Source organism: Erythrolamprus reginae, chromosome 1 (assembly GCF_031021105.1).
Source record: "Erythrolamprus reginae isolate rEryReg1 chromosome 1, rEryReg1.hap1, whole genome shotgun sequence".
NCBI classification, from domain to species: Eukaryota; Metazoa; Chordata; class Lepidosauria; order Squamata; family Dipsadidae; genus Erythrolamprus; species Erythrolamprus reginae.
Window position 1 is genome coordinate 40697432 of NC_091950.1, and position 26154 is coordinate 40723585.

At 43.9% G+C, this 26154-nt stretch overlaps 2 protein-coding genes across 5 annotated transcripts in view; both read right to left on the bottom strand.

The window, feature by feature from the left end:
* Positions 1 to 15484, bottom strand: part of CCDC175 (coiled-coil domain containing 175) — a 61881-nt gene extending 46397 nt beyond the window's left edge. Inside the window, exons 1-4 of the mRNA XM_070750296.1 lie at positions 15396 to 15484; positions 11105 to 11190; positions 6929 to 7040; positions 649 to 784 (exon numbers count right to left, since the gene is read on the bottom strand). Coding sequence (XP_070606397.1) covers positions 649 to 784; positions 6929 to 7040; positions 11105 to 11190; positions 15396 to 15474 — 413 coding nt within the window. The 5' untranslated portion in view covers positions 15475 to 15484. The remainder of the gene's footprint in view (positions 1 to 648; positions 785 to 6928; positions 7041 to 11104; positions 11191 to 15395) is intronic.
* Positions 15485 to 20579: 5095 nt separating this feature from the next.
* The window catches only part of RTN1 (reticulon 1), a 142860-nt gene continuing 137285 nt past the window's right edge, over positions 20580 to 26154 (bottom strand). For all 4 annotated transcript variants that reach the window (XM_070750341.1, XM_070750356.1, XM_070750349.1 and 1 more), the window contains 4 exons: positions 25346 to 25415; positions 24550 to 24596; positions 24115 to 24173; positions 20580 to 22009 (listed from right to left, as the gene is read on the bottom strand). In XM_070750341.1, coding sequence (XP_070606442.1) covers positions 21967 to 22009; positions 24115 to 24173; positions 24550 to 24596; positions 25346 to 25415 — 219 coding nt within the window. In that variant the 3' untranslated portion in view covers positions 20580 to 21966. The remainder of the gene's footprint in view (positions 22010 to 24114; positions 24174 to 24549; positions 24597 to 25345; positions 25416 to 26154) is intronic.

A 26154-nucleotide genomic window follows, 5' to 3' on the forward strand; every position in this document is an offset into this window, starting at 1 on the left:
ACTTTTAAAAAAGACTCAACTGCTAAGAAAAAATTAGTAGTAAATAATTAGTGTTTAAATTCGTTTGTGCGTGCATATTTCTTGGTGGGCTTGCCGCTGGGACAGAACAACGCTAGGCAGAACAACCAAGTCTTAATTACTCTTCTGAACTCAGTAGGGAAGTGGAAGATCAGATAGAATTACAAAATATGCAGTTGGGGGCAGATAACAATCCTGGATAGTACTGTACTGACTTTATTTGATCTGATTCAATGGGCAAATTAATTTAGAGAAAGCACATCCTTGGGTATTCTGGTCCAGAACCATGTAAGGCCTCTAAGGTGACAATAAAGATCTAGAAGCCAAATGGTAATCAATACACTCCGAAAGCAGTGGCTCCATCTAATTATACTGAACTGGGATGCTCAATATTGTTCGACTACCACACTTTGTACCACTTGTACATTCCAAATGTTTTCTAAAGACAGCCCCTTATGGAACACATTATAAAAACCAAGTAAGTTATGTTTAAGATCTGATTGATTACAAATCCCCCTGGCCACAACTACTACCTGTTGATTGAGTAGCACCTGTGAATCCAGGATTCCCCCAAGTGCAAACCAAGGAAATGAATATTACAATTGTTCATTTTTACCCCATAGTGCCTACCTCAGTGTTTCATTTTGTTCTTCAGAGAACATTTGCTTTTCATACACCTCTTGTACTGCAGCAAGAGTTTCATTCATAGCAGCTTGTACTTCTTTTAACTTGATAAGATGGAATCGATGGGCAGCAGCCACAAGTTCTAAAATAAGGGATTTTAAAACAGAAAGACAGAAAGAAATAAAATATTAAATCCGTTTTCAATTTTCTACAAATTACCAAATCTCTGTGATAACTTGAAGTGCCAAATAAATAATCTAGAAATCATAGGGAAACAAGGCCTAGATAAAGCACTGACTCTAAAGGCTAGCCACACTGAAGTAGTACTTGGATTGAGCCTTCATTCTATCTAGATATTTCAATTATACTGCATATATTTATTTATTTATTTATTTATTTATTTATTCATTCATTCATTCATTCATTCATTCATTCATTCATTCATTCATTCATTCATTCATTCTCGCGGCCGCATTCTGCACGATCTGAAGTTTCCGAACACTTTTCAAAGGTAGCTCCATGTAGAGAGCGTTGCAGTAATCAAACCTGCAGGTGATGAGGGCATGAGTGACTGTGAGCAGTGACTCCCTGTCCAAATAGGGCCACAACTGGTGCACCAGGCAAACCTGGGCAAACGCCCCCCTCGCCACAGCCGAAAGATGATGTTCCAATGTCAGCTGTGGATCGAGGAGGACGCCCAAGTTGCGGACCCTCTCTGAGGGGGTCAATAGTTTCCCCCCCCCCAGGGTAATGGACGGACAGATGGAATTGTCCTTGGGAGGCAAGACCCACAGCCACTTCGTCTTGTCTGGGTTCAGTTTGAGTTTGTTGACACCCATCCAGGCCCCAACAGCCTCCAGGCACTGGCACATCACTTCCACTTCTTTGTTGACATACAGTGGAACCCCGTCTTACGAACTTAATTGGTTCTGGGACAAGGTTCGTAAGGTGAAAAGTTCGTAAGATGAAACAATGTTTCCCATAGGAATCAATGAAAAAGCGAATAATGCGTGCAAGTCCAAAACTCGCCCCTTTTGCCTTATGACAACCGGCATTCTGATCCTTGTTTGGGGACAGGGGGAGGAGGGAAGGGGGACACAGCAGAGGCTGCGTATGGAGCTTTGTGGGTGATTAACACACGTGGGAAGCTGCCTCGCAGCTTGTCAGCCGGCAGGGCTTACACCCTCCTTGAAAGTGTTTTCGGAGGTGGCAGCAAAGGGGAATCCGGAGCTTCGGCTTCAGACAAGGCTCCCTGGCTCTCACTCTGCTGTGTGTGTATGGGTCCCTGAATGCCGGTAGAGAACAGGGGGAGGCTCTTTTCCTTCCCCTTTGCTCAGGGGGACCAAGCCTCTGAGCTCCGGTCCTCAGCGAAGCGCAGGCAATGGAGACGCGGTATAGAGAGAGGTCAATCTGTCAACTAAAGAAGAGGAAAACTGGAGCGCTGGGGGCTCTGAGGATGGCAGGGGGGCACATTTCTTCCATCAGGTTTGGGGCTGCGTGGTTGTTTAGTGCCCTGAAAACTTCACGAGGAAGTTGAGATACGGGCACTCACAGCCTCCTAATCCCCCCGTTTCTTTAAGGCTGCCCCCATCTCTGGCAAGGGAGGGCAAGGGGTGGCTGGCTCTCCTACCCTCCTCTCATCTCTGCTACAATACATTTTCCCTGCAGTTGATCCAAGCGCTGGCAGGGAAGGAACAAATTTCAGGCGTCCTGGAAACCTAACAAAAAGGGGCTGGTAGAATAATCATTGGGAGTGGGCTGTCCTGTACAGGCTCTCACAGCCTCCTCATTTACACCCTCCCCCATTTCTTTAAGCCTCCCCCTCTCTCGCAAGGGAGGGAAAGGGGTGGCCGGCTCTCCTACTCTCTCGGCTCTGCTACGTACATTTTCTCTGCAGTTGATCCAAGCGCTGGCACGGAAGGAACGAACTGAAATGCGAGTCAGGAGTCCTGGAAACGTAACAAAAAGGGGGCTGGTGGAATAATCATTGGGAATGGGGTGTCCTGGAAGTTGGGATACAGGCTCTCCCAGCCTCTTAATTCCCCCCCCCCCCCCGTTTCTTCAAGGCTTCCCCTCTCGTGTGCAAGGCAAAGCAAGGGGTGGGAAATGCGAGTCAGGATTCCTGGAAACGTAACAATAAGGGGGCTGGTGGAATAATCATTGGGAATGGGGTGTCCTGGAAGTTGGGATACAGGCTCTCCCAGCCTCCTCATTCCCCCCCCTCCTTTCTTTAAGTTTTCTTTATTAGATTTGTATGCCGCCCCTCTCCGTAGACTCCTTAAAGAAACGAGGGAGGGGGGGAATGAGGAGGCTGGGAGAGCCTGTATCCCAACTTCCAGGACACCCCATTCCCAATGATTATTCCACCAGCCCCCTTTTTGTTACGTTTCCAGGACTCCTGACTCGCATTTCCCACCCCTTGCTTTCCCTTGCACACGAGATGAGAAGCCTTAAAGAAACGGGGGGGGGGGGGAATGAGGAGGCTGGGAGAGCCTGCATCCCAACTTCCAGGACACCCCATTCCCAATGATTATTCCACCAGCCCCCTTTTTGTTACGTTTCCAGGACTCCTGACTCGCATTTCCCACCCCTTGCTTTCCCTTGCGCACGAGAGGGGAAGCCTTAAAGAAACAGGGGGGGGGAGGGAGATGAGGAGGCTGGGGGAGCCTGTATCCCAACTTCCAGGACACCCCATTCCCAATGATTATTCCACCAGCCCCCTTTTTGTTACGTTTCCAGGACTCCTGACTCGCATTTCCCACCCCTTGCTTTCCCTTGCACACGAGAGGGGAAGCCTTAAAGAAACGGGGGGGGGGGGAATTAAGAGGCTGGGAGAGCCTGTATCCCAACTTCCAGGACACCCCATTCCCAATGATTATTCCACCAACCCCCTTATTGTTACGTTTCCAGGACTCCTGACTCGCATTTCAGTTCGTTCCTTCCCTTGCAGTGCTTGGATCAACTGCAGGGAAAATGTACGTAGCAGAGCCGAGTTAAAGACATGGCTTTCCAGGAGCCTCCCGAAAGCCGAACGCCAAACCCGAACTTCCGCTTTCGGCGTTCGGAGGCTCCTGGGAAGCCGCCCGGCTATTTTAAAATGTGACCGCCGGGCTGGGGGGCTTCCAAGCACCCCGCCCGAACCCCGAACTTTTGCCAAACTTCCGGGTTCGGGGTTGGGGGGGGTGCTGGGAAGCCCCCCAGCCCGGCAGTCACCTTTTAAAACAGCCGGGCGGCTTCCCAGGAGCCTCCAAACGCCGAACCCGGAAGTTCGGGTTTGGCGTTCGTAACTCGAAAAAAGATCGTAAGAAGAGGCAATTTTTTTCTGAACCCCGGGTTCGTATCACGAGTTGTTCGTAAGACGAGGGGTTCGTATCTTGAGGTACCACTGTATATGTTTTCACAGAAACAAGTCCTTGAAAGCTGGAATTCGAAAATATAAACTTATTTTATTATTTGCCAGATATTATTGAATGATCTATTAATTCCACATATGGAGCTTCAAATACAGTGATCCCCCGAGTTTCGCAATCTCGATCTTTGCGAAACGCTATATCGCGATTTTTTCACCCGATGACGTCACTCCCTTCCTTTCTCATCTTTCTTTCTCTCTCTCTTTCTCTATCTTGCTTCTTCCTCTCTCACACTCTCTTCCTCCCTCTCTCATCTCTTTCTTTCCTTCTCTCTCTTTCTCTATCTCTCCCCCTCTTGCTCTCGAGCAGCGGGCGGCACCCAGGGAAGGTTCCTTCGGCCGCCCACCAGCTGATCTGCTCGGCAGCGCAGTAGCAGCAAGGAGCCGAAGATGGGGTTTCCCCTTTGCGTGGGCAACGGGGAAACCCCATCTTCGGCTCCTCGCTGCTACTGCGCTGCCGAGCAGATCAGCTGCGGCGGGCGGACATGCGGACAAGCAGCGGACAAGCGGCGGGCGGAAAAGTGGCGGCTGGACAAGCGGACAAGCGGCGGACAAGCGGCGGCCAGACAAGTGGAAAAGCGGTGGACAAGCGGCGGAAAAGCGGCGGCCGGATAAGCGGACAAGTGGCGGACAAGCGGCGGAAAAGCGGCGGCCGGACAAGCGGACAAGCGGCGGACAAGCGGCGGCCGGACAAGCGGACAAGCGGCGGAAAAGCAGCGGCCGGACAAGCGGACAAGCGGCGGACAAGCGGGCAGGCAGGCGGCTCCTCAGCTGCTGGGTCTTCCCAGGTGCGGAAGTAAAAACACCATCTGTGCATGCGCGGCCATGGAAAAAGGGGCGCGCATGCGCAGATGGTGTTTTTACTTCCACACCACTACATCCCGAAAAATCGATGATCGCGAGGGGTCTTGGAACGGAACCCTCGCGATAATAGAGGGATCACTGTATATGCAGTATGATGAATAATGTTTCGTGTTCCATGAATTTCTTGATCCTCTTGTAAAGCAAAGTTATTTTTCCATATTCACCTTCACTTATTCTAATACTTCTTCGGCCAAAGGTTGAAGGAAACAAGCAAAAGATCCATAGGTATATTCCTATATTTCAAATTCTTGGGAAACCATGGTAATATTTAAATGCATTAAGGCCAAACAACATATCGCTAATTCACTCTATTATCACAAACTTTCTCTGGTCTTCTATGGGACTCATCCTTTTAGATTATTAAAAAGAATTTAAATAAGAATTTTAATAAGAATTTAAAAGTTGCTGCTTTGAACAATAGGTTATTAACCCTTAATCCTTTTTTCAGATCAGTTTGAAGATAATGGTAGTGGGGATAAAGTAGTATGTAACCCCAGGTATGTATTGGTTTCACATTTTTTTCTAAAGCAGTTAAAAATAATGTTGGTAAAACTATATATTGTTTCTTAGTTTCCTCTTTTTATACTTAAAAATTAGAGCTCAACTTCTATGATCCAAATTAAAATACAGTGATACCTTGTCTTACAAACTTAATTGGTTCCGGGACGAGGTTCTTAAGGTGAAAAGTTTGTAAGATGAAACAATGTTTCCCATAGGAATCAATGAAAAAGCGATTGATGCGTGCAAGCCCAAAATTCACCCCTTTTGCAGCGCCCGTTTCTGCGCTGCTGGGATTACCCTGAGGCTCCCTTCCATGGAAAACCCAACCTCCGGACTTCTGTTTTTTTGTAATGCTGCAGGGGAATCCCAGCAGGGAAATCCCAGCATTGCAAAAATGAGCACTTCGCTGACAATGGAATTCCGGAGGTGGGGTTTCCCAGCGAAGGGAGCATCAGTGAAATCGCAGCATTGCAAAAACACCAAAGTCCTCAAAACCCAACCTCCGGACCTCTGTGTTTTTGCAATGCTGTGATTTCCCTGAGGCTCCCCTCGCTGGGAAACCCCACCTCTGGACTTCCGTTGCCAGCGAAGCACCCATTTTTGCGCTACTGGGATTCCCCTGCAACATCACAAAAACACGGAAGTCCAGAGGTGGGGTTTCCCATGGAGGGGAGCCTCAGGGCAATCCCAGCAGTGCAAAAACAGGCGCTTCGATGGCAACGGAAGTCTGGAGGCGGGGCATCCCAGCAGCGGTGGTGGGTTTGTAAGGTGAAAATTGTTTGTAAGAAGAGGCAAAAAAATCTTAAACCCTGGGTTTGTATCTCAAAAAGTTTGTATGATGAGGCATTTGTAAGACGAGGTATCACTGTTTTAATCAAAACAAGTTATGTAAAGCTGTCTATCAAACTGCATAGTTCTTAAAATAAATTATCACAATTAACAAATTAGTCATATGTTGTATTCTCTAAAGCAGGGGTCCCCAACCACCGGGCCGCGGACCAGTACCGGGCCGCGGGGCATGTTGCACCGGTCCGTGGAGTCAGCAGCTGCCGGCCCGCATGCCGCCACCCCCTCCCTCCAGCGCTTTGCCTCCCGCCAGGCAAGAGGCCTCGGGAGGCAGGTTCTGCCAGCCACAGAACGATGGATGGGACAGAGGGGCGGGAAGGACCGAGAGGCTCAAGCCTCTTTTGGCTTCTGCCGCGGGGCGCTTTTGCGTTTTTGGCTGGGGGGAGGCAGGAGGGCCAGCCTGACCCCCTCTCTCCAGCGCTTAGCTCCCGCTGGGCAAGAGGGCTTGGGAGGCAGGTTCTGCCGGCCACAGGACGATGGCGGGAAAGAGGGGCGGGGAGGACCAGCACCCCCATGCTTAATCCCGCCCCCAACCACGCCCCTTTCCGCCCCCACTGGGCCATAGAAAAATTGTCTTGCTGAAACTGGTCCCTGGTGGAAAAAACGTTGGGGACCACTGCTCTAAAGCATTTTACTTTAAGATAAAATGAATTATCTTAAAAATACCTTCAAATTCTTTCATAACAATTGCTGGGAAACTCTTGACTCTGATACGGAGATTACAGTTTTTTATGGTCTCTTCTTCCAACAAGTCAATTGTATCTTTTCTTTCCTTTTCCTAAAAATTGACAGACATATGACAAAGGGGGAAAAAAATCTGATGGCCTCTCTTTCCTAAATGTAGATACAGACTTTTTTTCCTTAATGATAAAGTTTACGTGAAGGAATAAATTTCAGTAAAAGGGGCAAGGCAATCTGAAGTTACGGCAGATTTCTCCAGAACCATTTATGACCCAGTTTTGAAATTCCAATGGCTGCCCCTCCCCAAGTTCACATTATCAAATTTTGAGCACTTGGCAACTTGACCACACTTATAACTATCTACAGTATAGCAGTGGTTCTCAACTTTCCTAATGCCACAACCCTATAATACAGTTCATCATGCTGTGGTGACCCCCCCCCCAACCATAAAATAATAAAATTATAAGGAAACTCAGGGGTGGGTTCTAACTTACCCCACTGCCAGTTCACTTCCTCTTGAGCTGCAGAAAAAAAACCCTGAAAACATGATGGCGACACATGCACAGTCCCAGAAATTTGGCTTCTGCACATGCTCAGAAGTTCCCATGGTACAGATTTTTTCTATTTGCATGTGGGTGGATTCGCCTGGAGATGGAAGAAGGAGCAGTACCTCGGGTCTTAAGACCATCAGAAATATGGTCTTGGGCGACCACTGTTAAAGGGCCATTCGACCCACAAAGGGGTCGCGTCCCACAGACTGAGAACCGCTGATTTATATAGTATCCTACAGTTACATTACCATGATTTTTGGCTTTTCCCCCCTGAAGCTGGCATTTGGTTCCTGTTTCTATCAAAAAAATTAGCTAAAATGCACGTATTTAACGACCATGGCTTTTACTTAATGACCACAGCCTTTGCTTAATGGCTCCCACATGGTGACCTAATTAATGACTACCATGAGTTATGACCGTAATTCTGGGCTCAATTATTTATTTATTTATTTATTTATTACTTAGATTTGTATGCCGCCCCTCTCCGAAGACTCGGGGCGGCTCACAACATGTAGAAACAAATCATAAGCAATCAGACAAATTTAAAATATTTAAATATTTAAAAAAAACCCATATACTAACAGTCATACACACAGACATACCATGCATAAATTAAACGTGCCCAGGGGGAGATGTTTCAGTTCCCCCATGCCTGACGGCAAAGGTGGGTTTTAAGGAGTTTACGGAAGGCAGGAAGAGTAGGGGCAGTTCTAATCTCCGGGGGGAGTTGGTTCCAGAGGGCCGGGGCCGCCACAGAGAAGGCTCTTCCCCTGGGGCCCGCCAACCGACATTGTTTAGTTGACGGGACCCGGAGAAGGCCCACTCTGTGGGACCTAATCGGTCGCTGGGATTCGTGCGGCAGGAGGCGGTCTCGGAGATATTCTGGTCCAATGCCATGAAGGGCTTTAAAGGTCATAACCAACACTTTGAATTGTGACCGGAAATTGATCGGCAGCCAATGCAGACTGCGGAGTGATGGTGAAACATGGGCATACCTAGGTAGGCCCATGACTGCTCTCGCAGCTGCATTTTGCACGATCTGAAGTTTCCGAACACTTTTCAAAGGTAGCCCCATGTAGAGAGCATTACAGTAGTCGAACCTCGAGGTGATGAGGGCATGAGTGACTGTGAGCAATGAGTCCCGGTCCAGATAGGGCCGCAACTGGTGCATCAGGCGAACCTGGGCAAACGCCCCCCTCGCCACAGCTGAAAGATGTTGTTCTAATGTGAGCTGTGGATCGAGGAGGACGCCCAAGTTGCGGACCCTCTCTGAGGGGGTCAACAATTCCCCCCCCAGGGTGATGGACGGACAGATGGGATTGTCCTTGGGAGGCAGAACCCACAGCCACTCCGTCTTATCCGGGTTGAGCTTGAGTCTGTTGACACCCATCCAGGCCCCAACAGCCTCCAGGCACCGGCACATCACTTCCACCGCTTCGTTGACTGGGCATGGGGTGGAGATGTAAAGCTGGGTATCATCCGCATATTGATGATACCTCACCCCATGTCCTTGGATGATCTCGCCCAGCGGTTTCATGTAGATGTTGAATAGCAGGGGGGAGAGGACCGACCCCTGAGGCACCCCACAAGGGAGAAACCTAGGAGTCGACCTTTGGCCCCCCACTAACACCGACTGCGACCGGCCAGAGAGGTAGGAGGAGAACCACTGAAGAACAGTGCCTCCCACCCCCAGCCCCTCCAGCCGGTGCAGAAGGATACCATGGTCGATGGTATCGAAAGCCGCTGAGAGGTCAAGGAGCACCAGGACAGAGGATAAACCCCTGTCCCGGGCCCGCCAGAGATCATCCATCAACGCGACCAAAGTGGTTTCCGTGCTGTAACCGGGCCTGAAACCCGACTGCTGGGGACCTAGATAATCGGCTTCTTCCAAGGACCGCTGGAGCTGGAGTGCCACCACCTTCTCGACAACCTTCCCCATAAAGGGAAGGTTGGAGACTGGACGATAGTTGTTAAGTACGGCTGGGTCCAGGGAGGGTTTCTTGAGGAGGGGGCGCACAAGCGCTTCTTTATAGAGTGATGGAAAAACTCCCCTCCCCAAGGAAGCGTTGGTAATCTCCTGGGCCCAGCTCCGTGTCACCTCCCTGCTGGCCGAAACCAACCAGGAGGGACACGGATCCAGTAAACAGGTGGCAGAACTCACAGCTCCAATGGCCTTGTCCACTTCATCAGGTGTCACCAGATCAAACTCTTCCCAGACAGGTGGACAAGTACGTGCCCCAGTCACCTCGACTGACTCGTTGTCAGTCGACTCTGTTTTACAATTGGAGTCGAGGTCGGCTCGGATCCGAGCGACTTTATCAGCGAAAAACGTGTTAAAGTCCTCGGCACTACTCTGTAAGGGCTCCCCAACTCCCCCCTGATTAAGAAGGGAGCGGGTCACCCTAAACAGAGCGGCCGGGCGGGATTCCGCTGATGCAATCAAGGCGGCATGGTACGCGCATCTTGCCGCCTTGAGCGCCACTTTGTAAGTCTTAATAAAAGCTCTTACAAGTGTTCGGTCGGATTCAGACCTACTCTTCCTCCATCGCTTCTCTAGACGTCACTTCTGGCGTTTCAACTCCCGGAGCTCCTCGTTGAACCATGGAGCTCTACGGGGTCTAGCGCCTCGGAGAGGTCGCAAAGGCGCAATCCGGTCAAGAGCCTCCGCTGCGGCCTTGTTCCAGGCCTCCGCAAGAGACTCTGCCGAACTGTGGACAAGTGCCTCTGGTATAACCCCAAGCGCCGTCTGAAAGCCCTCAGGGTCCATCAGGCGTCTGGGGCGGAACATCTTAATTGGTTCCGCCTCCCTGCGGGGAAGGATTGGAGCCAGGAAGTCAAGCCGTAGTAGGAAATGGTCTGACCATGACAAAGGCAACGCATCTAAGCCCCTTAGTCTCAGACCATTACTCAGTTGCTCAGAAAGGAATACCATGTCAGGTGCGTGTCCTCCCTCGTGAGTCGGACCCTGAACTACTTGAGTCAGGTCCATGGCTGTCATGGTGGCCATGAACTCCTGTGCCAACCCAGAGGTTTCGCCGAGTGACGGCAGATTGAAGTCCCCCAGGACAATAAGTCCGGGGAACTCCACCGCCAACCCGGCTACTTCCTCGAGTAGCACAGGCAGGGCTTTTGACACGCAGCTGGGAGGCAGGTACGTGAGAAATAAGCCCACCTGAACCCCTAAGTCCAACCTCATCAAGAGAGACTCGCAACCCGCAATTTCCGGAGCAATGAGTCTACGCAGGCAAAGGCTCTCCCTGGCAACAATAGCCACTCCTCCCCCCCTTCCCTGGGGTCGAGGTTGATGCCATATCTGAAACCCGGCTGGGCAAATTTCAGAGAGGGGAACACCTCCCTCCGGGCCCAGCCAGGTTTCAGTGAATCTATTATGGTCCTAAGTTGAGGACTACCCGTATTCTTTTCTCTCCCCCCATCATTATACTAGCACAGATCGTCTCTTTACAGCAACACTGTACTCTAATAATAGCACATCAAATATTCATCCATAGATTCAACGCAAGACTATTTAGTCCAACCCAAATTTTGTAATCAAAATACATGTATTTTTTTTAATATCTAAAAGCAAAAATTTTTTAGATTTTGATATTACCAATTTTTTAATGGCTGTGACAGCATCTTCAAGGTGCTGGACAGTTTCTTTGTTGCATGGTGGCCTTTCATTCTGAAGCTGTTTTTCTAATCAAAAAGGAAGAACAGGGAAACCTGACTTCAAAACACTTTTCAATTTTCAAATCCCATTAAGTAAAATAATGCTTTGCAACTTGGAAGTTAACTTCACAGTTATTACGTAGATTCACATTTTAGTTGCAGAGTGAACTCTGGGAGTTCTCAACTAAATAATCATTTGATGGGGATAGAAGAGACCAAGCCAGTACACTGGAAAGAGGGGGCAGGACAAGTAGTTCACTATGCTGCAATATGCTGCAACTAGGGCTATATGTATATTAAATCAGTGTTTTTCAACCACTGTGCCGTGGCACACTAGTGTGCCGTGAGACATGGTCAGGTGTGCCGCGAAGCTCAGAGAGAAAGAAAGAAAGAGAGAGAGAAATCAAGAGAGAAAGAAAGCAAGAGAGAGAGAAAGCAAGAGAGAAAGAAAGCAAGAGAGAGGGAAAGAGAACAAGAGAAAGAAGGAGAGAGAGCAAGAAAGAGAAAGAAAGCAAGAGAGAGAGAGGGAGGGAAGGAGAGAGAGAGAAAGACATAGAGGGACATAGGGAGGGAGAGAGAAAGAGAGCAAAAGAGAGAGGAAGGAAGGAAGAGAAAGAAAGAGGGATGGAGAGAGAAAGAAAGAGGAAGGAAGGGAGAGAAAGAGGGAGGGAGAAAGAAATAGAGCGAAGGGGAAGAAGAGACAGAGAGAATTATTTTGTCCAAACTTTTTTTAGTCCCCCCCCCCCCCCCTTAATGTGCCCCAGGGTTTCGTAAATGTAAAAAATGTGCCTCGGCTCAAAAAAGGTTGAAAATCACTGTATTAAATAATATTGTCAAGTTTTATCCATTCAAATAGATTTTGATAAATCGACAAGAAAGTCAAGGAATTCTGAATACGTAATACTGAAGACTAGTCCTATTCATAGAAAGAAGTTCCTAATCTTCTCTTTCTTTCCTAACTACGTAGCAAATTACTACACACACACCTCTGAATACACTTCTCACAAAGTTTTTACTGACATTTTGAGAAACCATGAAATACAACTCTCACACATGGGGGAGAGGGCTGAGTCATGCAGCACCTGACATTGGTATGGCCAAGGACTTAACAGATTTCCTTTGTATGTACAGTGGTACCTCGGTACTCGAACGCTTCCTTTCTCGTACATTTCGGATAATGAACAAATTTTTCGGCAAAAATTTGCTTCGTTATCTGAACAAAAATTCAGATACCAAACAGCCAGAGAAAATTTTGTTCATTATCCGAAATGTAATCCCAGCAGCTTCAGGGGGCTGAGGAGCTCTCTAAGAGCTCCAAGCTGCAGGAAGGGTGGGGGCTGCTGCAATCTTGGCAGCTTCTGGGGGCTCCATTCCTCATTGCTTCCTTTTATTACCTGTAAGCAGCTTCAAAAACTTTCTCCTTCCCTGTGGCTGCAACAGTGGCGATTTCCCTTCCAGTAGCAAGAGCGCCGGGAAGTCACGTAATGAAGGGAAGCTGCTGGAGCAGCAGCAACTGCTGAGATGGCTCCGGCAGCTTCCCTTTATCACGTGACGTTCCCGGCACTCTTGCTACTGGAAGGGAAGCCGCCGCTGTTGCAGCCACAGGGAAGGAGAAAGTTTTTGAAGCTGCTTACAGGTAATAAAAGGAAGCAATGAGGAAAAGAGCCCCCAGAAGCTGCCAAGATTGCAGCAGCCCCCACCCTTCCTGCAGCTTGGAGCTCTTAGAGAGCTCCTCAGCCCCCTGAAGCTGCCGGGATGGCAGCTTCTGGGGGCTCCTTTCCTCATTGCTTCCTTTTATTACCTGTAAGCAGCTTCAAAAACTTTCTCCTTCCCTGTGGCTGCAACAGCGGCGGCTTCCCTTCCAGTAGCAAGAGCGCCGGGAAGTCACGTAATGAAGGGAAGCTGCTGGAGCGGCAGCAACTGCTGAGATGGCTCCAGCAGCTTCCCTTCATCTTGTGACGTCCCCGGCGCTCTTGCTACTGGAAGGGAAACCGCCGCTGTTGCAGCCACAGGGAAGGAGAAAGTTTTTGAAGCTGCTTACAGGTAATAAAAAGAAGCAATGAGGAAAAGAGCCCCCCAAAGCTGCCGGGATTGCAGCAGCCCCCACCTTTCCTGCAGCTTGGAGTAGCGAATTTATTTATCCCATTGGAAATAAAGAAAATAGATTTAATTGGTTCCCATCGAGTTAACAGGGACTGGGAACCAATTAAATCCATTTCCATTATTTCCTATGGGATAAATAAATTCGGTACTCGACCAAATCGGTTCTCGACCACACTTCTGGAACGAATTGTGGTTGAGTACCGAGGTACCACTGTATTTGTTTTGTCCAATACACAATAATACACTATGAGGGTTATAGAGGATATAATCAGGTAGAATGTATTAAAGAGGGAATAGAGGAGAAAATAAAGGAGTAAAATATAACTATGAGAGAATAGCAGGAAAAGAAATAGGTACAGAAGAGAAGATATAGGAGATATAGGAGAGACAATAGGACAGGGGACGGTGGGCACTCTGGTGCACTTATGTATGCCCCTTACTGACCTCTTAGGATTAGGAACTTGGTGAGGTCAACCGTGGATACTCTAAGGGTAAATTGTTGGGGATTAGCGGATGATACTACAGAGTCCGGTAGTGAATTCCACGCTTCGACAATAATAATAATAATAATAATAATAATAATAATAATAATAATAATAATTTATTAGATTTGTATGCCGCCCCTCTCCGAAGACTCGGGGCGGCGACAAATCAATTACTAAAGTTGTATTTTTTACAGTCAAGTTTGGAGCGGTTAATATTAAGCTTGTATCTGTTGTGGGCTCTTGTGTTGTTGTGGTTGAGGCTGAAGTAGTCTTTGACAGGCAGGACATTGCAGCATATGATCTTGTGTGCAATACTTAGATCATGTTTGAGGCGTCTTAGTTCTAAGCTTTTTAGACCCAGGATTGTATGTCTAGTTTCGTAGGTTGTTCTGTTACAGGTAGAGGAGTGAAGAGCTCTTCTGGTGAAGTATCTCTGGACATTTTTGAGGGTATTAATGTCAGAAATGTGGTATGGGTTCCAAACAGATGAGCTATAGTCTAGGATGGGTCTGGTGAAAGTTTTATAAGCTCTGGTAAGTAGTGTGAGATTGCCGGAGCAGAAGCTACGTCGGAATAGATTAACAACTCTTAAAGCCTTCTTGGCGATGTTGTTGCAATGGGCTTTGGCACTTAAGTCTTTAGTTATTAGTACTCCGAGGTCCTTGATAGAGTGGGGATTATCTGTGATAATTGTTTTATTCAGTTTGTACTCTTGCGAATCCTTCAGAAAGATGCCTTGGTCAGTTGTACAGGATGTTGCTGAGAGAGAACTGAAAAGATCAGAATCATCTTCCTTCCATTTAAATTCTTTTATACTTATTTTATTTTATTTTATTGCATTGCATTGTTTTAGTCCTAACTGTGGGCATCTTTTGGGGAGAATTCACAATGATACGAGATATAGATGACCCCAACGCTACCAGCCTTGTGGATGGCTATTATTAATTTCTAGAACTCTGGCACGGATGTATGAGATATTTTTTGAGATTTTTAATTGGCTATCTGGTTTAATTTATCTGGGGTTTTTTTTTAGAAGTTTTATGGTTGTTGCTTCTTACTTTTGATCACTGTCTATTGTTTCTTTGATAGACGGGCAGCCTTACAAATTTAATAAATACATAAATAAAATGTTCAATATTTAATCCTCTAATGCAGGGGTAAGCAAAGTTGGCTCTTTTATAACAAGTGGACTTCAACTCCCAGAATTCCTGAGCTGGTATGATTGTCTCAGGAATTCTGGGAGTTGAAGTCCACAAGTCATAAAAGAGCCAACTTTGCCTATCCCTCCCCTAATGCATTGAGATGCAGACTCTTATTAACCAGGGACCAATATGAATTCATGGAGGATACACGTAAAAGGGCGCCGTCCCGTCACCAAGGCTATAATCCTTGGGGTGGGGTGGGAGAATAGAAACATTTTATTGCCTTATTGCTGTGTGTTTACATTTCAGAGGAAGACACGTGAGGGAGGGAGGGGGAGAGAGAGCGAAGAAGCAACATTAAGACATGCTGAATCCTTCCCTTCTCCCAGTCCGAGGAAGCAGCACTTTTTTCTCCCCTCCCCGCGGGATTCCCACGTTGGAGTCCCCCTCTCACTCGCACTACGCGCGAGCTCTGCCAAAGCAACCGCGGAGAGCCGCTCACCCACGCCCCGCAGGTGCTTCAGCGCTGACGCCGCAGACTCTGAACAGCACGACGAGCGAGGAGTAGAGGGCGCCATCATCCTCCCCGCTCCCCCCACCCCCGCAACAACCTGAGCCACACTGCGCGGGCGGTTACTATGACAACCGGAGGCGACCGGGCCTGCGCGCGCCTCGCGAGACCCGCCCGAGGTTGCCTGTTCCAAAGCCGCTGAGAAAAAACATGATGGTGGATTCAAATGATGCTGTTTGTCTTTTATACCCCCTCCTTCTCTTCATTTGAAAACGAAAAGCTACAATATGCTGGGAGTGGAGGAGAGGGCCTTTTTTTATTATTATTATTATTATTATTATTATTATTATTATTATTATTATTATTATTATTATTATAATTAATAATATTTATTTATTCGATTTGTTTATGCCTCCCTTCTCCTTAGACTCAGGGCGGTTAGCAATAGCACTTTTTAAATAGAGCCAGCAATATTGCCCCCACAATCTGGGTCCTCCTTTTACCCACCTCGGAAGGATTAATAATAATAATAATAATAATAATAATAATAATAATAATAATAATAATAATAATAATAAACCACACAGTTCTAGATGCTTGGGAAATGTTTGACTTGTGATATTGTGACACAAAATCCAGCATATCAATCCCGTTTGCTGTGTATTACAGTTTTTTATGAATAAAATAATATATGAATCTAACTTAATAAATATAATGAAAGATGTGGAATTCTTATGAATCAGTATTCAGTTCATTTAAATAATTACTTACATCAGGATTTTCGTAAATAATAATAATAATATGCATCTAAAGGCATTTTTGCTTCCGGATAGTTGCTGAAATTGCAGTCTTGTTTTTGTTGTTTCTGTACTGTATTTAATTTAGGAATGAGCTGTAAAATAGTAAAATGGGTATTGCACAGAACTGTGAATGCATTTTTAGCTGATAATTTTTAGAAATGCAATCAAACCCATTATACTTTGTGTGAAATCTGTTTTAAAATGAAAGTTACTTCAATGGTTTGCCTAGGAACCTTATTTCAGGAATTTATTCGAGAGGGGCCTTTAAGGATAAATGAATATGATCAACAGGATCTTTAGGTAGAGTGCCTAAAGTCACACATCCACACAATATAAATTATTAAAAGACCCAGTAAAATAATAGCTAAAGCTATCACTGGCCAAAGCTTGCTGAAACAACACAGCTTTGGCTACTTTGTGGGATGTCAGTGGGGTATGGTATTTCAATACTTCTAGGGAGAGAAAGAATGGGGCTGGTGCTGAGATGACCTATTATCTAGAACCATCCCTGGGATGGGGGATAGCAAAAAGATCAAGAAGCTGCCTACAATTGTGATTATTCCTTTGCATGCCACACATATTAAAAAGGAGTAAGCTCCAGTTGTGCAGGCACAGCTGTCATCTTGGCTTTTTCACTTATTTTTGGATATTGCTGTAGTTCATGTACTTGTGGTGGAGGGGGAACCCACAATAGGCCCTCTTTGATGGTTACATCAAATCAGATTTTTGTATTCAATGCAGACAAAATGACATCTTCAGGGCTTTTCTGTACCAACTGCTAAGTAGAAACTACTGGTGCTTTAAGAAACAAAGGACATAAACATTATTATGTTATTGCCTCTAGCTGACTTTCATCCTACTATGGATGTAGCTTGTGCAATCTTCCTGTTTTGTTTCTGCAGTGAAACTCCCTTACATTGGTTGACACAAGCTTAGTGCAGTCTGTGCTGAATGGCATGGAGATCAATTTGCTGGTGATGGGTTGCCCTGTTTCTGTTGGCCATCTGAGGACACAGTACGCCCAGCTCTCGTTCCAGATTGATTTTGCGGAGCTTTTGCCTATTGGCAGTAGGAGGATCAGGGCTTTCCTCACTGTACCAAATTTCCATCTCTTCCACTTGTCAACCAATAGAGGAAAGGATATGGAGGGAAAGAAGAATGGGAAGATCTTTTGTGTGCTAAGAAAATCCTGTTCCCCCCACCAAAGGGAAAGAACCAAAGATATAAGAAAAGAAGTTGATAAGTAGTAAAGAAATTGGTTATTCTGTGCCCACATTTTTGCCAGGGGGAAGGCAGAGAAGTGTCAGAAGCAGTTTCTTGCCAGTACCTGTCTCAAAACAAAACATCCCTGCTGCCACATCTCTCCTTCCCCTACCCCATGCTCCGGGTACAATGATAAACCTACTTCATTGCTAAAGCAGAACAAGGATTGTTCTTGTTGTGAAGTCATGTTTGACCCATCGTGCAAACCCATGGACAACATTCCTCCAGGCCTTCCTGTTCTCTACCATCCTCAAGTCCATTTAAGCTCACACCAACTGCTTCAGTGACTCCATCAAGCAATCTCATTCTCTGTCTTCTTTTGCTCTCATCATTCCCAGCATTAGGCTCTTCTCCAGTGAGTCCGTCCTTTTCATCTGGTGGCCAAAGTATTTGATTTTCATCTTCAGGGTCTGGACTTCTAAATAGCAGTCAGGGTTGATCTCAGAACTTTATTCAACATTTTTTTGAGAAGACATACTTTTTGGTCAGCTCCTGAACTAGATGACAGCATTTATTGCTGCTGTGCATAATAGTATAAAAACAAACACCATAATCTATCCTCATTTTATTACTGAAAATAACTGCTTGGAAAATTAATAGAAACTTTTGAAGGGCTCATCTTTGATTAAAAAAAACACTGCTCAAAACAATAAAGAGAACACTTAAACAACACAATATAACTCCAAGTAAACCAAACTTCTGTGAAATCAAACTCCATTTAGGAAGCAACACTGATTGACAATTTCACATGCTGTTGTGCATATTCAACTTGGTACAGAACAAAGTATTCAATGAGAATATTTCATTCATTCAGATCTAGAATATGTTCTTTGAGGGTTCCCTTTATTTTTTTTGAGCAGTATAATTACTGATTGCAATGATAGTACAGTGATACCTCGCCTTACAAACTTAATTGGTTCCGGGACGAGGTTCTTAAGGTGAAAAGTTTGTAAGACGAAACAATGTTTCCCATAGGAATCAATGGAAAAGCGATTAATGCGTGCAAGCCCAAAATTCACCCCTTTTGCCAGCCGAAATGCCCGTTTTTGCGCTGCTGGGATTCCCCTGAGGCTCCCCTCCATGGGAAACCCCACCTCTGGACCTCTGTGTTTTTGCGATGCTGCGATTTCACTGAGGCTCCCCTCACTGGGAAACCCCACCTCCGGACTTCCGTTGCCAGCGAAGCGCCCGTTTTTGCACTGCTGGAATTCCCCTGCTGGGATTCCTCTGCAGCATCACAAAAACATGGAAGTCCAGAGATGGGGTTTCCCATGGATGGGAGCCTCAGGGGAATCCCAGCAGCGCAAAAATGGGTAGTTCGCTGGCAATGGAAGTCCGGAGGCGGGGCATCCCAGTGGCGGCGGTGGGTTTGTAAGGTGAAAATAGTTTGTAAGAAGAGGCAAAAAAATCTTAAACCCCAGGTTTGTATCTCGAAAAGTTTGTATGATGAGGCGTTTGTAAGACGAGATACTGTATCACTGTACAGTGATCCCTCGATTATCGCGAGGGTTCCGTTCCAAGACCCCTCGCGATAATCGATTTTTCGCGATGTAGGGTTGGGGAAGTAAAAACACCATCTGCGCATGCGCGCCCTTTTTTTCATGGCCGCGCATGTGCAGATGGTGGAGTTTGCGTGGGCGGCGGGGAAGACCCAGGGAAGGTTCCTTCGGCCGCCCAGCAGCTGATCTGCTCGGCAGCGCAGCGAGGAGCGGAATCGGGGTTTTCCCTTTGCGTGGGCGGCGGGGAAACCCCTATCTTCGTCTGCTCGCTGCTGCTGCGGCCGCCCAGCAGCTGATCTGCTCGGCAGCGCAGCAGCAGTGAGCAGACGAAGATCGGGGTTTCCCCGCCGCCTACGTAAAGGGGAAACCCCGATTCCGCTCCTCGCTGCGCTGCCGAGCAGATCAGCTGCTGGGCGGCCGAAGGAACCTTCTCTGGGTCTTCCTCGCTGATGCCCCCGCTCGCCCGCCCGCCCGCCGCCTGCCAGCAAGAGGGGGAGAGATAGAGAAAGAGAGAGAAGGAAAGAAAGAGATGAGAGAGGGAGGAAGAGAGTGTGAGAGAGGAAGAAGCAAGATAGAGAAAGAGAGAGAGAAAGAAAGATGAGAAAGGAAGAGAGTGACGTCATCGGGTGGGAAAATATTTTTAATTAATATTTTTTGAAAAAATTGCGATATAGCGTTTCGCGAAAATCGAGATCGCGAAAATCGAGGGATCACTGTATATTTTTTCATAAATGTTAACCATATTGTCAAGACTTTTGTGTGTAATCTAAAGCAGAGGTCCCCAACCCCTGAGCAATGGACCGATACCAGTCTGTACTATTAGATACTGGGCCACGCAAGGAGCAGCAAGTAAATGGAGCTGCCTTTGAGCATCTGCAAGATCTAGGTTGCGTGCGAAACCACGAACAATCAGGCCATGAAAAAATTGTCTTCCATGAAACCAGTCTCTGGTACCAGAAAGATCGGGGACTAGTGATCCAGAGCATGGGCTGAAACCATGTTACATTACACATTTGAAGAAATTTGGGGGAAATGATTACAATATTTAAAGTGTTCAATAGATTTATATCCTTTCCCTCTAAAACTTCAAGTTTAATCTCCAGTTTCTTCAGGTAACATCTGGAAAAAGTGAGCCTTTAACCTACCTCCAATTAGTGTAAACAATTCTGAATTAGACACCCCCATGGTCTGGCTTGTAAGGCATTTTTTCATGTTCCTATTTCACAAGATGGGATATTTTTCTTGACAAACATGAAATTTTTCAATTTATTAAAAATACATGATTGCAAAAACATTTAATACATTTTTGAGACTTCCATTCTATGTTTCTCTCTGACTCACTGAGTCACAAAACACCAATGTGATAAAAATGGGCATGTCTATTGTACTGGCATGTACGTCTGTAAATCATATTTGACCTAGCAAGCTCCAACTCCAATTATGAACTGGCTCCCTTGGCGACTAGATATTATCTAGTCCCAGTTCTGCTCAGAAAATGTTACCTGTTAAGGCAGATTCCTCAGCAGAATCCAAGAGCTATTAGCAATTTTGTGATATACATTCATAGTCTTTATGTGATAATGAGTGTGAGCAAAATGGCAAGAAGACCTTCCTTTTAACATTTAGTAACATTTATTTCTGCATTCAGTATCAAGTACATAAGTGCAAATATTTAAGAATCCATAATTAAATCCTACAGAGAACGTCATACAAATTTGTGATACGTATTACAAGCTGGAAATTTTAATTTCCCCATACATGTAATCAGACCACTGATCCTTGAAGAGCAAATAAAAAACAAAAACAAAACAAAAGGTACTGGGTGTGTAGGTTTTATTTTCAATTTCTTAAGAGAGTTATACAAAATGAATTATGCCATTTAAGCACTGATTGCTCCTTGGCTTGTTTTTTTTAATTAGATGTGCCAAAAGAGAAACAATGACACTTGAAGACTCAGTCTATGATTCTAAATAGTCAAGATAAAGCCAACCAGCAAACCCAGTGGACATAGAAGCAAAACTGCATCAGTGCACTAAGCAGGAAAGCCCCAGCCACATGTAACATTCAGGGTTATTTAAGCGATGCCGATAGAAAAAATAATAGTAGAAGCACTAGATAATAAAAAACAAAAAGTTCAATAGTAACTTTAGGTTCTCACCGTCATGCACTTAAGAAGCAACACAAGAACCACACCTAGAACACTTTTCTCTTTACTATACTTTAGTGCTTGACACACATGATTGCAAATAGTCTAAGATAGTACAGAAACAGCAGGAGAAGTGTGGGGGGAGAGAAGCTGTTTCGTTATTTCACATCTCTGAGATCATGGTGTTTGAAAGAAAGAAGAGTGAAGACAAATATAACACGTTCAGAGCAATGGTGTCATTCCAGCAGCACCCTCACGGCATTGAATCCAAACATCCTTTTTCACCCCCCCAGGATGGAACTGGAAAAGAAAAGAAAATTGTTCTGCAAATTCAAAGCAGAAGCTGGCTGTGCACAGTGCTGATTGGCTGCTTTCTCGTGATGTCACCCAAATGTTCTCTTAACAATCCCTAAAATAACTTTACATTTTCAAAGAAGTGGTATGTTGTGTGGATATATAGATAGTTATATAAAAAGAAATGAACAAAAATTCATGAATATTGTTGCAGTGCTCTCATTATTTTGGATAGCTGGAAAGCCAGCCTGAAGAATAGGGAAGAAGAAACTAAAGGCAGGTAGTTGAGCCCATTTCCGTGGCATTTATGCCTGTTGTTTTGCTTGTGAATTTCAGAGAAAGCCAGGCTCGACCTAGCATTGTGGGGCATGCTTCAACACTGTGAGTTTTTCTATTTTACATCTGCCTTCACCCAGAGAGAGAGAAAGAGAGAGAGAGAGAGAGAGCAAGCGAGAAAAAGAAAGATGAATAATAAATTATAAGTAAAAAGAACAGAGCCGTTTTCATCCCAGATTCTCTTATCATTCACTCCTGTAGTTGATAGATTCTCGCTGCTACTTTTACTCGGGCTTCCGCTTAGCGCCTGGGATTTTTGCTTGGATTCTGGAGGTTGAAAAATAGGATTACAAAAAACAAACATTAGACATGCAGAATAGCTATTTCACTACATAATTAATTTTCTCTGCTTGAAACTAATCCTCAGGTAGAATTTCTTTCACTCAGAAACATTCATTATGAGCTACAGTCATCATAAATGGAAAGAGTTTTTTTTCTGTTTAAAACTTGGATGGCAATCCCTGAGGAATCTTTTTGGGGGGGGTAATTTTTTAAAATTTTCTCTCTCAACATACATCAAACAATACAATATACCATCTATTTTTCATAAAATAAAATGCAATATTCTGTTAGTAACTCATATCAATCATCCAAAAATTTACAGAATTTTTCTAATGTTGTCATCCAGTTATTTCCCTTATCTTTTAATTAAATTCCCTCCTTAATGTTTCTTCAAAAGTATAACACCAACAATATTTCTAACTTATTAAACGTTATGCCGCAGTGCCTCCTACCTCTCTTTACTCATTTTTCTGTAAACTAAAAAAAACTCTAAAGAACCAATCAAATATTAACAAATTAAAAACAAATAAACCCAAACAGATTTTAGACTTTTTCCCTCTTCCTCTAAATAGTACATTTTTACTAATCCCAAATTTTAAATTTTAAAGTCTGAGGAATCTTTTTTGAATTATTTCTGGAGCACACCCCCCTAAAAGAAAGTTGATCAAGAGATAAAATGTAGAGGAATAATTATAATATAATGTAATGTAATGTAATGTAATGTAATATAATGTAATATAATATAACAATGTCGTTTGGCGGGCCCCAGGGGAAGAGCCTTCTCTGTGGCGGCCCCAGCCCTCTGGAATCAACTCCCCCCAGATATTAGAACGGCCCCCATCCTCCTTGTCTTTTGCAAATTACTCAAGACCCACCTTTGTCGCCAGGCATGGGGGAGTTAGGATATTCCTTCCCCTAGGCCATTACAAGTTATGTATGGTATGTTTGTGTGTATGTTTGGTTTTTATAATAAGGGTTTTTAGTTATTTTATTAAATTGGATTGTTACATGTTGTTTTTTATTATTGTTGTTAGCCGCCCCAAGTCTGCGGAGAGGGGCGGCATACAAATCCAATTAATAATAATAATAATAATAATAATAATAATAATAATAATAATAATAATAATATTTTCCAGAGCAGCAGGAAACATTTTGCTATAGACGTATAAAGAATGTTATATGTCATATGTTGTGTGTGTGTTTTATATTATAAAAATCAATAAAAAATATTAATAAAAAATATAAAGAATTTTTAAGGAAGTGTTATCTCTAATAGTTATAAGAGAATGAATCACAAATGATTCAAAGAAATTTGGGGTATTAGAGATAATGGAGTGATCTGGAACAATGCAGAAGCTATAGTTATCACTCCTTCAACTTAATAAGGTGAAAGATTATATGTTGAGTAGAATCTGTGATGTAAATGTGAAAAATAAACTGCAATCACTCTTTTAGTAATATTCAATGCAAGATAGAGCCAAGGAATTATAGATAAACAAATCAAAACCTTTGAAACCTTTGAATCCTCTTGTATGGGTGGTAGTGGTGAAGGGGGGTGTCTTGTTTGTTAGGTGATGGGCACACGCACTGTGCACTGTTATATGTTTGTTTTATGTAACTATTTTATAAAAATCAATAAAAAAAATTATTTAAAAAAAAACAACTCCTTCAACTTAATGTAATATTGTCATTATGTCCTAAATGAGGACAGAATACATTTTAAATCTGCAAGAAATACTGTACACATTACTCAAACTGCAAATTGGAGTCAGATGCAAAGCAGACTTCAAATTAAAATACAAATATTTTAATACCGAACCTCAGCTGTGGTAAGGAAGAAGTCACTATCCAAAACCTTTCTTTATATTAGTTGTCTTTTTGGGAGGTGGGGGCAGCTACGCCCACAGTGTGGTAGTAAAAATTTTTGTGGTCCTTCACTGGTTGGGATGGGGCGTAACTTTCTTGTTGCTAAGTAGTTGCTACCCTAACTAACGGGAACAGATTTCTATGTTCCTACTACTAATCATACAGAAATCTAGCAACAATATTATATTCATCCTGACATTAAATAACTTGACTACAATACTCACTTTGCCACAACAGTATTTATTTGGGTCCTCATAAGCCCCAAATATTGATCAATCTGTGCCTGAAAAAGAAAGAAGAAATAAATCAATGGGGAATCAACTATTTGATATATGCATTATTATATTTTATAGAGGTGATTTTTGCAAACTCTTAACATGTTTGTCTGCCATACTCTCCAAGACAGTTAAAAATTGCTGAAACCTTTATGCAAATATTGTTGCAATCAATCAAAATAAGGCAAAATACTAGACTAGACTAAATTAAACTACTGTTCAAACCACACAGGAACCTGAATAATCTGCACATGTACAAAGATATGTGGGACAAATATGCATATTTGTAATGGTTACTACTGATCTTGCTCCAAAAGCTCCTTGTCCATTTATATAGGTACTACTGATCAAAATGAAAGCCATAAATTAAACTTTCTTACATACCTGATACTTGTCATATACCACAGGTAGAGTAAACATTGAGACCACAGCTAGACAGAAGGAGAAAAAAAGAAGCTTTAAGTATATTTGCAAGTATAATACACATGTGCTCACCATTAAAAGGCGTAATAAAGATGAAGAATGATTACTATTCCTTTTCAACATTCTACTATCCTATTTTAGCAACTGAGTTATTTCTAAAAATCCAAGTGGTTATTGTTTCCTGAATTCACAAGGCTTCCTTGCTATGTTATTATAAAAAATGGCAAATTACGCTCTTTAACATGGACATCCTAAACTGTAATTAATATGGATGTAATGCCTCTCTTTTAATGAATAGTCTATCTAAATATTACTGTTAATATTCTTAAATCAATACTGCACAAATAATCATTGTATTGAAACAATATGATATATGAACCTATAAAATAATCTAATATATTTATATAGAGCAAGTACAGAAGATGTGATAACATGATAATTATTTTACCATCATAATTGTACCATTCAATTACTTTAATAAGTGAATCTAAGAAATTGAGATTAAGGGAAACAGAAAAAAAAGAGATTAGAAATATAATGTAAGAATAAAATCTGAGTCTCCTGAATTAAAACTCTTATCGTTATTGGCACATCAGCCATGAAAATAAATTTGAAAATTCCAGAAATGTTAAACAACAAACATGTACTCTCAAGAAATTACCGAAAAATAGAGAGGGACATATTTCACTGAAATTGTCCAATCTATTTTGACCACAAAGTTATTATAATACAAATGAAAAGAAATTATTAGTTTTACCCATTATCAGGAGAGTTAGGCCATTGAAGAGAGCTCCAACGTAAGTCAATAACCACATAAGTACTGCAAACTGAATTGGAAACAATAATTAAATTTCCACAATCACACCAGACTGCCAACATAATTATAAAGGGTGTTGGAAAGTTTAGATTTAATACTTTAGTTTGTCTATTTTTTTTCATTAAATACATTTAGTTACATTTTGCAGATGAACATTCTGGTGTAACCAAAACTTTGTGGTCAGTAGTTAATAGGGAATAATTCTAAATCTTGTCTTGAATATCTAGAAGAAATAAAGGAGTGCCAGCTGGCTATTTTTCGCTGTCCCCAGGCTTCAGGAAGCTTTCTTGAACCCTGGGAAGAAGGAAAACAGCCAAAAAGGCGGCCAAAAATCAGCTAGCCAGCTGCTGGAGCTGACATAGAGCAACCCTGGGAAGAGCGAAAAACAGCACAATGGACCTATGGAAAGTCTGGAGGCTTCAGTGAAGCCTGTGCGCATGCGTAGGAGGACAGCACAGGGGGGTTGTCCACATGCGTGGGGGAGCAGCATGGGGGTTGTGCGCATGTATGGGGGGAGGGCATTACATTATGTGTACAGGCACATTGCATGTGCGCACACCCTTTTGGCAACCGAGCCAAAAATGGTTCGCCATAACTGTCCTATGTTGAGCCAGATTTTCAGTGTTTGGAAAGGGAGATTTGCAGCCTTTTTTTTTTAACCTCAAAGTCGGTAGAAGAAGAATGAGTTGGGCAAAATTAACCCATTTACTACAGCAGTGTTTCCCAACCTTGGCAACTTGAAGGCATCT